General features: G+C 36.6%; 1 protein-coding gene across 3 annotated transcripts; it reads right to left on the bottom strand.

The window, feature by feature from the left end:
• Positions 1-2,290: 2,290 nt before the first annotated feature.
• On the bottom strand, positions 2,291-15,793 carry LOC110453848. Of its 3 annotated transcripts, XR_002463313.1 has the most exons (6): positions 15,243-15,793; positions 14,072-14,143; positions 9,381-9,507; positions 6,477-6,618; positions 3,656-3,831; positions 2,291-3,112 (listed from the first exon to the last, which is right to left on the bottom strand). XR_002463313.1 is itself a non-coding variant. In XM_021503020.1 (5 exons), the coding sequence occupies exons 1-5, from the start codon at positions 15,738-15,740 to the stop codon at positions 3,708-3,710; spliced, it is 963 nt and encodes a 320-aa protein (XP_021358695.1). In that variant the 5' UTR covers positions 15,741-15,793; the 3' UTR covers positions 2,291-3,707. The 3 variants fall into 3 exon arrangements, 2 of the variants coding, with proteins under 2 accessions (XP_021358695.1, XP_021358696.1); XM_021503020.1 differs by having other exon boundaries at positions 2,291-3,831; XM_021503021.1 differs by having other exon boundaries at positions 2,291-3,831; positions 6,477-6,615.
• Between the last annotated feature and the right edge of the window lie 209 nt (positions 15,794-16,002).

The raw sequence follows: 16,002 nt of genomic DNA, 5'->3' as shown, positions 1-16,002 counted from the left end.
CACCCACGAGATAAAAGGGTAGGGAAGTGAGAACAGATATAAAGTCCCCTAAGATGGGTAGCAGAAAAAAAATTGATTTCTTCACTGTCCCCTAAGCAGAACAACCTCCCCGATTCTCCAGTCCCTCCCCCCATAAGACTGTTCCTACGATAACATGCACAGGGGACACGGCAGATCTAAGAACCCTTGCGGAGAAAAACGGTTTGCCGGCTTGTCGGTTTTTAAATGCAACATTTTCGGGTATAAATCCTAGCGGACCTGCAACCGTTTATGGAGGCCTTGCAAGGCTTCAGATTACTAATTCCATCATGAACAACTTTGGTCAAATCGGTTCAATTGTACATGTTAGGATCGCGATATATAGGCGGTCATACCATACACACAGACTCTACAGTAAAGCTTTTTCGTTTACTTCCGTGTTACCCATCCAATAATTTTGTTTCTATCAAATACATATCCTTGTTTAAGTTGTTTGATTGATACTTGTACTTTTAGTGTTTTTTTTTTTTATTTACCTTTTAATGCCATTTTGTGATATCACCTATTCGTTTTAGTTCCGTCACTATATGGGATTAATACGTAAAGCAACGCCCCAGATATGTATAAAACGTCCCCCATATATTGACAGTTGGCAATCACGATCATAAAAATCCAGTTCTATATGCGTATGCTATTGTATATATATAAACAAAACAAAAAAAAACACATTTATAACATACTTGGGTATATACAGTGTACGGTTACGAACCATCACTGGTAATAGTGTAGGAATATATTTCTCCCAGTAAGCTCTTATTACATATGGAAACCCTTATTTTTCAGTTGGAAACGCTTCATTCCAATTCAGTCATTTAAGATGTATACTACCCATGATCTGTGTTAGAGTTATCTCCCCGGATAAGTGCACCACTGACATTAACTATTCATCAAAACTGTTTGAATGATTTTTATGCACGTATTCCCGGAGATAAACTCGACTGATAACCACTTTCCTGTGTTTTTGGGGTTAACACGCTTTTAATTGACCTGCTGCATCCGGTCTTTTCGTATTGCAGAGTTATCTGCTCTTGATAGCAGGTATTGATTGTTACTTCATTTGTTTGTGAGAGTGACGTCATCATTTTTTGAGAAAACAAATGACATAACAATCAATACCTGCTCACAAGAGCAGATAACTCTGCAATACGAAAAGACGGAATAGGACCAGAGGATGAGCAATTCACCTCACCCGTTTAAACAAGTGTCTATACCCATTGTCAGTTATCTATACATGTATTTAGGCGTCTTCCTCGACGGATTTGCCACCATGCTGTGGTTTTCTAGTGTTGCACGTTTACAATGAACTTGGACAAGACAAAGAGCAATCCATTTTCTCATTCACCCCTGAAACTCCATAATGAACTAATCCATCCTTTGAATGAGAAAAGTTCAAATGTGTATTCAGGGGTGAATGAATTAAAACAGATTAATTGGTACTACACTATGACCAAATATTATTGGATATCATCTCTCAAGGGAGATAACCTATCACAAGGGATCACCTGTGAATGGATACACTGACCATTTTTCTCAAGAAATATCTATTAAAAAACACATCAAGGAGCGATCCATTTCTCTCTTTTAAATCTCGTTTTTTCAATAGTCAGTATGATGCAACTGGGTAATCTGTTGGGAGTATTTGGCATGCTCATTCTAGTGAGATTGCTCTCTAAAGGTGGCATCAGGTCCATGCTATCGCAAGGACGCAAATACACCAACACACCCCACCTCCAGCACACACATACGGTTCCCTGTACCTCTGCCAAAATATGCAGCTAGCATCGGAATAATCGTGTAATCAGTACAATATTTCATGACAGAAAGACTGCAGAAGAAGGACAATTTGACAAAACAAAAACAAAACCAGTACAGTGGCCGTGACATAGATCATTATTATGTTGCTTACCCCAATAAATTGGCTATTTTCTAAATTGTGAAATATTTTACATTTTATCTGTTCTTTGATGTTCTTAATGTATTTGTGGAGATGGTCATCATGGGCAGTAAAATATGTGTTGGTAGTATTGGTAGTGTGCCTGTTGGGTGTCTACCTTGCAATTTTTCTCTCAAACATTTCTTTGTTCTTATATTGTTCTGTGTGTACAGGTCCAATACACTTGACAAATAATCTAAATGAGGCCAATTCTGGGTCTTGTATGCCACTCCCTTTGGCCTGAAATAAACATGGTATTCTATTTAGGAATTCTAAGGTCTTGTTCAATTCTGTATACAAATGAACAACAAACTGGATTTTTCAAAAGTATTTTTAATCTATTCAATGTAAAAGCTAAAATCATTCAAAGTATGACCTATTATGATATACAAGGAGGGATTAATCAATTTTCATGCACAAACGACATAACTCCATTATATCTTTCACCCCTAAAACTCCATAATGAACTATTCCATCCTTTGAATGGGAAAAGTTCAAATGTGTCTTCAGGGGTGAATGAGTTAAAACAGATTAATTGGTACTACACTTTGACCAAATATTATGGGATATCATCTCTCAAGGGAGATAACCCATCACAAGAGATCACCTGTAAATGGATACACTAACCATTTTTCTCAAGAAATATCTATTAAAGAACACCTGTCAAGGAGACAAAAGGATAAATACATCACCTGTCCTAAGAGAGGTCACTAAACAAGAAACAATTGAGAGCACAGGAACTTGTCCGTTCCAAAAGAAGAAAAAAACATATAAAACTAAATAAAAACTCAGGTTTGTAGTGTTTACCACTTTGGTTCACTTGAGGTACCATACCTACTTTTGTATAGTAATTTTGGTTCACTACATGGTGATATTAGCTTGTGTTCAGTGTTATTAAAGAAAACAAATGGCTGATTGATGCATCTGTCTTGCTCTCTGGTTACTGCCAAAAGTAGGACACAAAAGAACACCTCTGTCAGAGGAGACAAAATGACAACAGCACCTGTCCTTAGAGAGATCACTAGACAAGATTCTATTCAGCGGACTGGGAGGGCTAGTGGTTGAGGTAAAACTGCAAAAATGTATTAAACTTCTGATTCCAACAATTCTGAAACTGCAATAGTGAAGACTTGTCATTACCTGAAAGAAGAAAATAACCAGTTAATCATAACCCTTTCACCACTGTAGACCATAATGGACTCATCCAGATCAATGCATGGAAGAGTTTACTAAAGTTACATAGGTGTGAAAGAGTTAAATGAGACTGCTTTCCTATTGATAGCCACATTATGGTTTAATTGCTTCCCTTAACTCTTTCACCACTGCAGACTATAATGGACTCATCCAGATCAATGCGTGGTAGAGTCTACTAAAGTTACATAGGGGTGAAAGGGTTAAGATGTCTGTAACTCTTTACACTAGGATCACCAGCAGTATTTGAAGATTCTTCTGGTTATTTTAGATCAAAATTTGTTCAAATACTACAGTTGTATACATATTTCGAATAACTTTTGAGACTTTAATCAAAATTCACAACAAGATGTCACTGAATTCCTTAAACTAAAACTGGAGATATATGCGAAGGGCATAATCAGTGCTTTTATTAATGTGACAAGATATAGCGCCTAAGTCTGCAGGTAGATGGTGTATTTAACTTCCTTGACATGTTTGAAATGTAACTACCTTGTAAACAAATATCCAAAAATATCCACATTGTCAGATCAGTAATTAAAAATTAGATGAAAAAGTTTTCACGTTTTTCATCAACCGTGTCCTGTATTAGGTAGGAAATTCCAGAAATCTTCCAAGCAGCAGAACAGTCCCATCCTTCACCAACTTTGAAGTACTCCTTCTCGAACCTGTAAATTATCACACAAACACTACATTCAAGACTTGACATATAAAACAGATTCTATTACAAACACAACAAAACAGTGATGGGTTTTGATCAGGTTTTGATCAGTCAAAGGGAATGCATACAAAACGATGGTGCCACTACTTGTTGTCAAGAGACGCAGAGAAAAGATGGAAGCTCATTACAATTCTACACAAATATAGCAGTTACATGTCAATAATATAACACACAGAGATGCCACAACAAAAACCTATTAAAAAGGAAAGCAAGTCAATCACAATCCTACCATAATGTGCATACTTGACAAGGGAGACAACTACATCACAATGATACAACAGTCTAGAAAAGTCTGAAAAGGGAGATAACTATATCAAAACAAGAGCTGTCGGAGAACAGCATAGCTCGCCAATGTATGTTATTATAATACTGCAACTATCAATAGAAACACATGTATAGTAAAACGTTGATATAGTGCCTGTCATTTTATTTGCCACCTCACTTACCACCAGGATATTTCAAGGACTGTTAAATGTGTAGAAACATCTATGTGAAGTGATTGTTAAGAAATTAACAAAGTGTAATAAAGCTGTTTTTGGACGCTAAAATATGAAAATATGGTTCAACACATTGCTTACACTCAATACAAATACTTCAACCTTATAATAGACAACAGCCTATTGATGGTGGTGGTCCAACACTACCCAACAAAACTTGCGCAAAAACTTGAACCTCAAATTTAACTTAGTCCAATTAAAATATGAAAATATTGCCAAGAACATTACTAACACTCAATATAAATGACTTAAACTCATATTAGACAACTGTGTATTGCGTGTGATGATCCAACACTGTCTGGAAAAAACTTGATAAGGGTTATGAGTACATCACAAGGATACTTGACAAGGGAGACAACTTAATCATCATAATCCTAATACACAGATTGGATACTTGACAAGGGAGACAACTAAATGATCTTAATCCTAATACACAGATTGGATACTTGACAAGGGAGACAACTTAATCATCATAATCCTAACACACAGATTGGATACTTGACAATGGAGACAACTTAATCATCATAGTCCTAACACACAGAATGGATACTTGACAAGGGAGACAACTTAATCATCATAATCCTAATACACAAATTGGATACTTGATAAGGGAGACAACTTAATGATCATAATCCTAATACACAGATTGGAAACGTGACAAGGGAGACAACTTAATGATCATAGTCCTAATACACAGATTGGAAACATGACAAGCGAGACAACTTAATGATCATAATCCTAATACTCAGATTGGAAACATGACAAGGGAGACAACTCAATGATCATAATCCTAATACACAGATTGGATACATTACAAGGGAGGCAACTTAATGATCATAATCCTAATACACAGATTGGAAACAGGACAAGGGAGACAACTTAATGATCATAATCCTGATACCCAGATTGGAAACAGGACAAGGGAGACAACTTAATGATCATAATCCTGATACCCAGATTGGAAACAGGACAAGGGAGACAACTTAATGATCATAGTCCTAATACACAGATTGGAAACATGACAAGGGAGGCAACTTAATGATCATAATCCTAATACACAGATTGGAAACATGCCAAGGGAGACAACTTAATGATCATAATCCTATACACAGATTGGATACATGACAAGGGAGACAACTACATCACAAAATCAATGATACAACAGTACAGATACATGTCATGTGGGACAACTATATATACAGATTTTTAATTATTTTAATTCTTATTGGTTGATTTATCTTAAAGAAAAGCCTAAAACAAGCATGTGTTTTATTTTTCACTTTGATTTAAGCATGGACACAAACAGGTGTTAACTTGATTGTGTCCCATAAAAGCACCTGCAATTATGGCATGTGCCGGTTGGCAAGATTTTCTGCAAGTTCTGAGACACAGGCAAAGTGGAGTGCAACATAGCAAATCCCGGAATTTTCTACATTTTCACCGGCATAAATACACATAATGCACAGATGGATCTGAAAAAAACTGAAAACATTTTTCATATTGATTTGCCAAATCCATTTATTCGTTTCAACCCTGCAGACCATAATGGATTCCTCAAAATCAATGCATAGTAGAGTCTACTTAAGTAACATAGAGGTGAAAGGGTTTAATGTCTTTAAATATAAACTTTATTTATTTTACAACAATCATGAAACAAGTTATACACACTTAACAACTGCACGCTCATTCACTTGTTTATTTAGTGACCCTGTTAGATCGAACGTTTAATCTGGAGCTTTGTGTCACCTTGTTTGTTTGTAACGCGCACAAGCACAAACCTTATAAGGGTGGTCAGATGGTGCAGTGGATAAGCTCTCTCCCTTCACTGAGGGGACTTGATTACCTGATCGGACGTCAAAAGGTATTGGGTCTTCTGTTTCCTCACACATAGAAAACCACACACACACACTTTGATCCGGGCCAACAACAGTTATTAATTTAATTTGAAATACCTGGTAAATTGTTTCATAATTGTTGTAAAATCAATAAAGTTTATATCTAATGAACAGCACAAACTGAAACAGCACACAATAATCAAGTTTGCCGTGCTGTGTATGTCAACAGAGACAAGTACATCAAACTATTTTATAATTACCTTACGGTGCAGGCAATTCGTTTCCTATTAGCCATATTTATGAATATTGAAGGTTTTTCTTCCGCAGTTTTACCCTGGTATCCTTCTAACACCAACAGGATCTCCAATTTCGTTTTCTCTTGCTCAGAAGTATCCGAGGTTGCTGGAAAGAAAATAAACAGATACATTTATTACATAGTTTTTGGAATGATATTTAATAGAATTTAATAGGATACTGGGAGAAATGGTGTTATCCCTTCCATGTATTGTATAATACTGTAAAATCATCAATTTTCGTGGGACATTAATTTTCGTTATTTCGTGGAGAACACAAATCCACGAAATTAAATCCCCACAAAAACATAAATTTGGTATGATATAGATAGGTGAAAATCAGAAATCAGCGAAATATAATGTCCCTGAAACAGGCTTGTATATGAAAACCAGGTATTTTAACCCCACGAAAATAAATGATTCTACAGTATATTAATAACAAGAGACACAATGGGCCTGCATCGCTCACCTGGTATAAATGTCACACTTGTAACCTTAAAAGTGATCTAAAATAAAGCTACAGGAAAAATATCAGTATTTATGATTAAAATTCATTCAAAAGATCCTGTTAACTTTTTTTTAAACATTTCACCCCTGTGATTAAAAGTCGAACAAAGTCATTATGTTGAACAAATATTATAGCCTTTCATCTCAGGATGCAACTTGCAAAGTATCAACATCCTGGGACCCATAGTTATTCAGAAGAGGTCGTTTAAAGATTTTAAACAAATTTGACCCCTGTGACTTTGAATATAAGTCAAAGTCATTCACTTTAAAAACATAGAAGTCTTTGATCCTAGCATGCTACTGACTAAATATCAACATCCTGAGCCTTTTGGTTATCCAGAACAAGCTGTTTAAATATTTTGAACATATTTGCTCCTTGTGACCTTGAATATGATTCAAGGTCATACATTTAAACAAACTTGGTAGCCCTTGATCCTAGTATGCTACTGACTAAATATCATCACCCTGGGCATTCTGGTTATTCAGAAGAAGTTGTTTTAAAGTTTTTAACATATTTGACCCCTGTGACCTTGAATATGGGTGAAGGTTATTCATTTGAACAAACTTTGTAGCCCTTCATCTCAGCATGCTACTGGCCAAATATTATCACCCTTGGCATTTTGGTTATTGAGAAGAAGTTGTAAAAGTTTTTAACATATTTGACCCCTGTGACCTTGAATATGGGTGAAGGTCATTCATTTGAACAAACTTTGTAGCCTTTCACCTCAGCATGCTACTGGCCAAATATCATCACCCTGGGCATTTTGGTTATTGAGAAGAAGTTGTTTAAAGGTTTTTTTAGGTGATTGACCCCGTGACCTTGAATATAACTGAAGGTCATTCATTTGAACAAACGTGGTAGCCCTTCACCCAAGCATGCTACTGGCAAAATATCATCTCCGTGGGCAGTCTGGTTATCGAGAAGAAGATGTTTAAAGTTTTTAACATATTTGACCCCTGTGACCTTGAAAACGGGTGAAGGTGATTAATTTTAACAAACTTTGTAGCCCTTCATCCCAGTTTGCTTCTTGCCAAATATCGACACCCTAGGCCTTTCGGTTATTAAGAGGAGTCGTTTAAAGTAAAATATTGACGCTAGACGACAGACGCCGCACCACAGCATAAGCTCACTTTGCATTTCGTGCCAGGTGAGCTAAAAACTGGTCCATTTTACCATACTTTACAGTACCATGCCATACAGGTAGCACAGTGGTTATTACTGCCTACATGATACTATAGCTTTACAAACACATAGGTGTCAGCCTCTGAAACCTTCAATCAGGAATATAGATCTCCCTCATTCCACATTTCCAATGAGGGACAAAGTGTGTGAAACACAACTGAACCCGTGCATGCTTTGCTCAATTAATATGCCTGCTTTATATATCAAAATAACTCCAAAAAACATTAACTTGAGTCAGACACACCTGTTATGATCATTACACACACCCTGCAGTAACAAGGAGATCATTTGACCACAGAATATAGATTTTGAATTTGTGTGAGTTTGGACTTGGTCGAGGGAGTTTCGAGGGAGATTGGTAAATTTTGGTGAAAACGAGGGAGTCACCTTTCTAATGAGGGAGGTTTGACTGCTATGTAATCAACAGGTATGAGGAATGTATTCCTTTGGCAGAGATTCTTTATGTGAAAAAGGAAATTTTAATTCATATTATATTTCATATAAAACTCTTTGCTATATTGTCGGATAAAGAAAAAAAGCCAAGCATGACAGAGATTTCATGTGTGAAAATGGATTTTTTTTATTAATATAAATCTTCAATATGAAAGTTTGCTACCCTTATATGATAAAAGTTTAAAGAAAAATCACGATCAAAATGTTTCTTCTCTTCTTCTTTATAGATTCACATGTACAACACAGCACTAGGGCTTTATACCTTCTTATATAGAATAGACTTGAACTTTAAATTTAGATAAAATACTACAAAATTATTCGTTGCTCATTATGAACAAGAAGCTTCACAGTATTTATTGGTAAAAAATCATGTAATATAAACGACTCATACTAAAAGGTCAATTATTTTCTTGATTTTTGTATATTTCCTTCAAATGTCGGGACGTATTATGTTATCATGTGAGTGGGCGGGACGAGCTCGAACAGTGTCCAGTCGATATCGAGCACATAGTTTTCAACGGATTAACTTCAAACTTTGTAGGAAGGTTCATTGCCATAATAGCTCAGACAAGTTTGATAACCCTCATTGTTGAACAGTAATTTATGGAGTTATGGCCCTTTATGTACAACCATACGGACAACTGCTCATTCAATAAATGACAGGCGTATTATGTTCTGCATTTGCGGTACCCTTGTTTTTAATGTATTTGGGCTGTTTGGAACCATACCTTGTGGTTTTATTTGTACTCTATGGATGTGTCGTACGGGCGTATGGATCATGTCCTCCTCCAGCGCCAGCTGTTCCAGGTGAGTTGCTGGAATCTTCTCATAGTTTTTCTTGATTTGTTTGAAGGCCTGAAACAACAATCTGATTGTAAAATTGTTTCACATTTTTATTTACAGCCCACACAAACACCGAATTAAAGAGTATCAGCAAAGGACAATTCATTAATCTCCTTCAATTTTGTTTTGTTTAATAGAGATTAAAATCCTAGGTGCTAATGTTAGGACATGCTTCCATGTGTATACTGCATGTGTACATGGTGTAATGTATGTGTGATGGTGTGTACTGCATGTGTACATGGTGTTATGTATGTGTGCATGGTGTAATGTATGTGTGCTATATGTGTACATGGTGTGTACTATATGTGTGCATGGTGTGTACTGTATGTGTGCATGGTGTGTACTATATGTGTGCATGGTGTCATGTATGTGTGCACCATGTGTACTGTATGTGTGCATGGTGTAATGTATGTGTGCACCATGGCGTGTACTGTATGTGAACATGGGGTGTACTGTTTGTGTGTATGGGGTGTTGTGTATGTGTGCATGGCTTGTGCTGTATGATTGTATGGTGTGTTATGTATGTGTGCATGGTGTAATGTATGTGTGCATTGTGTGTACTATAGGTGTGCATGGTGTAATGTCTGTGTGAACCATGGCGTGTACTGTATGTGAACATGGTGTGTACTGTTTGGGTGTATGGTGTGTTGTGTATGTGTGCATGGTTTGTGCTGTATGATTGTATGGTGTGTTATGTATGTGTGCATGGTGTAATGTATGTGTGCACCATGTGTACTGTATGTGTGCATGGTGTACTGTGTGATGCATGTGTGCATGGTGTACTGTGTGATGCATGTGTGCATGGTGTGAACTGTATGTGTACATGGTGTGTACTGTATGTGTGCATGGTGTGTGCTGTATGATTGTATGGTGTGTTTTGTATGTGTACATAGTGTGTATTGTATGTGTGCATGGTGTGTTATGTATGTGTGCATGGTGTGTGCTATATGATTGTATGGTGTGTATTGTTTGTGTACATGGTGTGTAATGTATATGTGCATGGTGTGAACTACATGTGTACATGGTGTGGTATGCATGTGTGCATGTCGTAATGTATGTGTTATGTTTGTGTGCATGTTGTAATGTATGTGTTATGTTTGTGTGCATGGTGTAATGTACGTATGTATGTGTGGTGTAATGTATGTGTGTGTACTGTGTAATGTATGTCTACATGCTTGTGTGTGCTGGAGGGAAGGTATACTGGTGTTAATGTCTCTAGCAGATATCTGATGCCAGTTTCCGAGTGTTATTTGACTGAAATACCATGTCAAAGACACCCAGCATAGCATTCCATCCTGTCACATTATACTGACAATTGGTGAACCAGTTGTTGTGATTTCCCTAAATGCTGAACATGTAATAGGTTAAATTAACTACATTGGTTTTACAATTGCGCTAATTAAATTAGGACTGCAGGTACATAGGATTACGGTTGCCTTCAAATTCTAGCTTCGCGCTAGAGGGAATTTTCCTTTAGCTCAGTGGCAGAGCATCGTCTGGGAACCTACGGATCGCTGATTCTATCCCCAGTGAAATCACACTACATATAGCTTTTTTATTGCATATCTTTCGAGTGCACCAATTAATCAATGCAATAATCTGTGAAAAAAACATTATATGCTAGAACTTGTGTCTGCTAAAATTCTGGACAACACATTAATGTAATATTATAAGAGCGTAGCTCTCGGGCGCCTTGAAGCTCTTTAATGGTAACACATGCTTGCGTAAACAGAGTTGCTTCCCCTTGCTACACCTTGCCTTTAATTTTTTTCGTCCGGAAGTAGACGTCCAGTGGGGAAACCAGAAGTGTATCCTTGAAGCAAAGAAAATTGTGTTTCAACCCATACATGAACATCTTCATATAGTGGAAACAATACCCATGTTGTATTACTTGTTTATTTAGATAAAAACTAATATACATTCAGAGTGAAAACAATCTATCACATAAATTTTGATACTATAGTAGACATGAAACGTCGTTCAGAGATTATCGTACTATGACGTCACAAGCACATCACACTCCATCGGCCTTCATCGGTTATTTCCAGAAGGATGAAAAATAACCGGAAAATCTTGGAATTGATGGCCGTTGGATTAACATCTTTGTAGGTGCTTCATGTCTTTTTTATTTCAGTTTTTGCCACAGGCACAAAAAGTAAAAACGTGGTTGTTTTCTGAAGATCCTTTTTTTTGTCATCAACCAGGTTCTGTTAATATTTCTACCGGGAGATATTTTCAAAAAGAGCCGCATTCAACCAATAGGTCAATGTGTACATTTATTTTTCATCGTCTAAAATTTCATCTGCTTTTGATTTCCATTTGTTGAGAATATGAACGAAATAATTAACATTTTTGAAAGTCTGGTTATAGTCTTTACATAATTTATGTATGCATCACCACTCATAAAAGAAACAATGGATGATTCATTTATGTCGAAATCGACAATAATTGTCCAGACAACGAACCTGAGTTCAACGCCCTTTTTCAGCAACATATTATTTTTTTACAATGCATGCCAATTTACAACTAGTTACAGACAGAAACTGTTTAATTTTATTTGGCATCATTACCTGTCAAACCTCAGTGACAGTTACATAATCTGAAATACAATCCGTTGTTTCAGGATGGAACAGGAATTTTAAATATCGATATAACGACAATCTCAGTTACATCAAAGTATTACAATGTTGTTTTTTCTTAATATTTTTTTATAACTAACATCTCTATACATTTACTTTTATAGACTTATCGTCAAATATGTAATATGCACTTTTTTCTATAGCAATTACCTGTTTTATCCCCTTCTTATTTCAATAATTCTATTTGTGACCTGACGGAAGCACACAGAGGATTTAGTTCTTAATGTGGTACAGGAAGCAGGAGTATCCGAAGAAAACCCGTGTGGTAGGGCAGGTAACCGGGATTGAATCCGGCCATCTTGGTGAAGACGAGCGTGCTATCCACTGCGCCACCCAACCAATCATATATGTTATGCACAAGAACAAATATCGACTTTAGCTTTGAAAATGGCGTCATTGGTGCAAAAATTATATTGTGAATACATTTTTAGCAATCATCAACAATACAAAAAAATCTACATATGGGAGACCGGGGCAAGCTCGGCCACCCCTGATATTTTTGTTTCGAATCTAATATTTATAACTTTAAAGATCTTAGCAGTTTAGTTGCCTGGGCATTCACATGCAAAAATGGTGAGGAAAACTCTAATGTAAAATTACTAAACAGGAGAAAATTACTTTTGAGAGGGTAGAGAGAAAATCATGATCTCGCTTCTAGTTATGCGAACTTTCTGTAAATGGAAATTTTATTTTTACGGTCAAACGTGTAACACACCGACAGCTTCAAATGATATACATAAAAGCAAAGCCAAGCACTCACTACCATATTGCTGTACAATAAGAATTTATTGAAATATCAATTTGGGCCCGGACAGTTTCGGCCAATAATACTGTGTCAAGTTCAGCCCATGTAACACATAAAAAGTTGTAAAATTGGCGGTAAAATCTGACGTTGTATATTCTAATGGGGCAGAACTTACCCGAATGCCTGTCCGAACTTATCCCATTGCGGGGCTCATTTGGCCATCTGATCATCCGACAGGGAAAATTAAATAATTTTCAAAAACGGACGTGCTGCCATACTTCCCAGAACGGACTTTAATAAAAATGGGCCGAATTTGCCCAATCTCCCCAATTGTTATGTCGGTCTTAATCTCATTAGAGTTTATGTTTTATTAGTATCCCTCGACTAGTCGACTTTAAATAAATTTTATCTTGCCTCATTCTGAAAGCAGTATTATCCCATTCTGAATCAGTAAATATCAGAGATCAACAAAAGCTTCGCTATTTTATGCCCAGGGGAGCTTAGGATAGGGACATTCCACCCGAGGCTTTTGCCAAATTTGAAAGTCCTGAGGGTGGAATATCCCTATCCTACACCTTTGAAAGAGTATTTTTCTCTCATTCCAACCACCAGAATAAGCCCAGAAACCATAAAAATGCGTTTGGACTGCCACCATTTTGTAAATATCATTTTTTCCCCTGAGCTTTTTAGACGAAAACAAATCAGCCAGCCAGATTAAGCATATCCCATATTTGCAAACAATGTCTGCACAGAAAAAATAATCACATCTTTCTAACGTGTACGGTAAATATATAGTAAAAGGTTTTAATTTCATCACGTCACCTTTTCCCCATAGCGGCATCGGCGAGTTGCAAATTTGTGACGTCACGTCATGGTTGAGCCATTGTGACATCACGTCACGTGAAATGGGGTGCAAGATAGAAACTTCCTACACCCCTCTCTTACCCTGGATAGCTCTATCTTACTCACAGGGAAATGGGAGAAATAAATATAGTATGCTTTTCACAGATTATAACTGAACTAAATGGAAAAACATGAACAAAGCTCTAGTGAAATACTGAAGCCTCTGTAACATCAATACATGGGTCTTCCTTAGTGTAACCTTTTAAAAACAGGAAGGGTTAAAATTAGGTCTATGAGTTCAGGGGCACAGTGACAGAATCGGGAGAGATCAAAACAAAACCTGAGTTACCTCGGATGTTGTTAAACTTTCTACTTCATCAACATTCCCTGTGGACAGCAAATTGGCAACCACAAGTACCGCCTGAAAAAGAAAGGAAAATAAGTAATAAATAAAGGAAAAGAGGCTTGAAGGGTCATTTACAGCCTTATCAGGGATTTAGAATTTGTTGTTCTACATGTCATCAGAAATAAATGATGTACACAAATATGAAATATCAAATTCATTCAACAGCTGGTTTGTTAATTAATGTAGCCGAGAACGGTAAACAGGATGGGGTTTCACGCCTTTCAGTATGGAGATGTTTCAGTACCTTTTAAAGGGTTTCCAGAGTTTTTGTTTGAATTTTTTTTTAAGAATTCTGACACTTGGACTTTGTTTTATCTCTGCACTTTGATTTTTTTTATCCTGTGTGTTATTGAATTTAAATTTTAATAGTATTTAGCATTTCCCTCTTCTAAATGAAAGTACTGAAACATTGTATCTTAAAAAACCATAACAACCGGGTATCAAAATGACTAGGATTAAAAAAGGATATTCCAACCTGTACCGTAAACTTTAAACATTGTCGGTTGCAACAATATATTGGGATACTTTGAATACAGTACGATGCACAATATTTTTCAGGTTACAATGAACCCACAATATTTTCAGGATTTTGTTGTTTCTCAAACATAATTTCGTCTACTCATATTGGTTCCAAGTGACTGCTTCAGCTCGGCATGCACATCAAAAGACGTGAATTGCATGAAACTTCATGCCCATTTTGAACCAAGTCTATAGACTCCATTTGTAATATTGCCATTAATAATTTGCAACATATCTTTCTCTTTGCTTCTTCTGTTACTATATGTATCATGATATGGTGATATGTTACTCCAACAGTGTTAGAGGTTTACACAGCGAAATACTTTTGACAGGCGCCACTTGACAGTTGGCAAAATCATACCCAATAGAAAAAAAGGTTGACCTACAGCCTGTTATGTTATAGGAGTAGGTGATATGTATATGTATAGTCTACTCCTATTACACAAGAGGCGTCTGGTCGGCCTTTTTTCTATCGAATATGATTTTACCGACTGCCTGTCATAAGTACCTCGCCGTGTAAACCTCCAACACTGTTGGAATAACGTATCGTCATGTTAATTTATTGTATGGTTTGCAGCCCTAGTGATGCGATTACCTTCTTCGCTGCATCCAGGAAATGTGGTATCGACAGTTCCTTTTCTACTTTTCTAACAATCAGTTGGGAAAGTAAATTATGAACAAGACTGGTAAAATTTGGGAAAACATACATTGGGAACGTTTCTGGCATTAATATATTTTCTTCAGTGTACTTTCCACCATGAATACGATTCTTAGGAGTAGAAAAGGTGACCGGCTTTTTCTTGTCGTCATTTTCGAATTCAGAGAAAAATCTCACAGATTGATGCGCGATATTATATTTTGACGAAGAACATATCCCAGGGCCATTGCGCCTACAATATGTGAAGTTTTTCCTCAGTCCAAAGTCAGACTTCTGACGATTTTGGGGAGTCGTTGAAAATAAATTTGTGGAATGACAAGTGTTGGTTGAAACAGGTAAGTGTGCTCTACATATCCGAGGACTAAACGTGTCTGTCAAAACCAGGAGTGAGCGGTTTAACATTGAATGTTGACAAACGGACAGGTACCCAGTCATGTTGGCCTCCAAACAGCCTTCGCCAGCCCGTTGCTTTTTAACCTTTTTAAGCGTTTCAGTTACCCAGATAGGTGATTCCAATTACAGTCCGGGAGAGCCAAGCTAGGCCCAGAACATTCCGTTTATCCGTCGACTTTTAGGTAGATACATTTTAATTTATCATTGATATTTATGTGACATTTTACTATGACATTATTAGCTTTATTTTGTTGTTTCAAAACTATTTTTTCTTAAAATATTTCTAAAATCATCACCGATATTC

This window comes from Mizuhopecten yessoensis, unplaced genomic scaffold, assembly GCF_002113885.1.
Source record: "Mizuhopecten yessoensis strain PY_sf001 unplaced genomic scaffold, ASM211388v2 scaffold7521, whole genome shotgun sequence".
NCBI lineage: Eukaryota > Metazoa > Mollusca > Bivalvia > Pectinida > Pectinidae > Mizuhopecten > Mizuhopecten yessoensis.
The sequence above is the reverse complement of the archived record's forward strand: the minus strand, read 5'-3'. Positions and strand labels throughout refer to the sequence as shown.

What these genes read in the sequence shown, in the direction of transcription:
- LOC110453848 (XM_021503020.1), bottom strand. Translation starts at nt 15,740, where the DNA reads ATGACTGGGTACCTGTCCGTTTGTCAACATTCAATGTTAAACCGCTCA. An exon ending in AAAGTTTAACAACATCCGAG is followed by an intron (nt 9,508 to 14,071) that starts GTAACTCAGGTT and finishes TTGTTGTTTCAG; the next exon opens with GCCTTCAAACAAATCAAGAA. An exon ending in AGTACAAATAAAACCACAAG is followed by an intron (nt 6,619 to 9,380) that starts GTATGGTTCCAA and finishes TTTTCTTTCCAG; the next exon opens with CAACCTCGGATACTTCTGAG.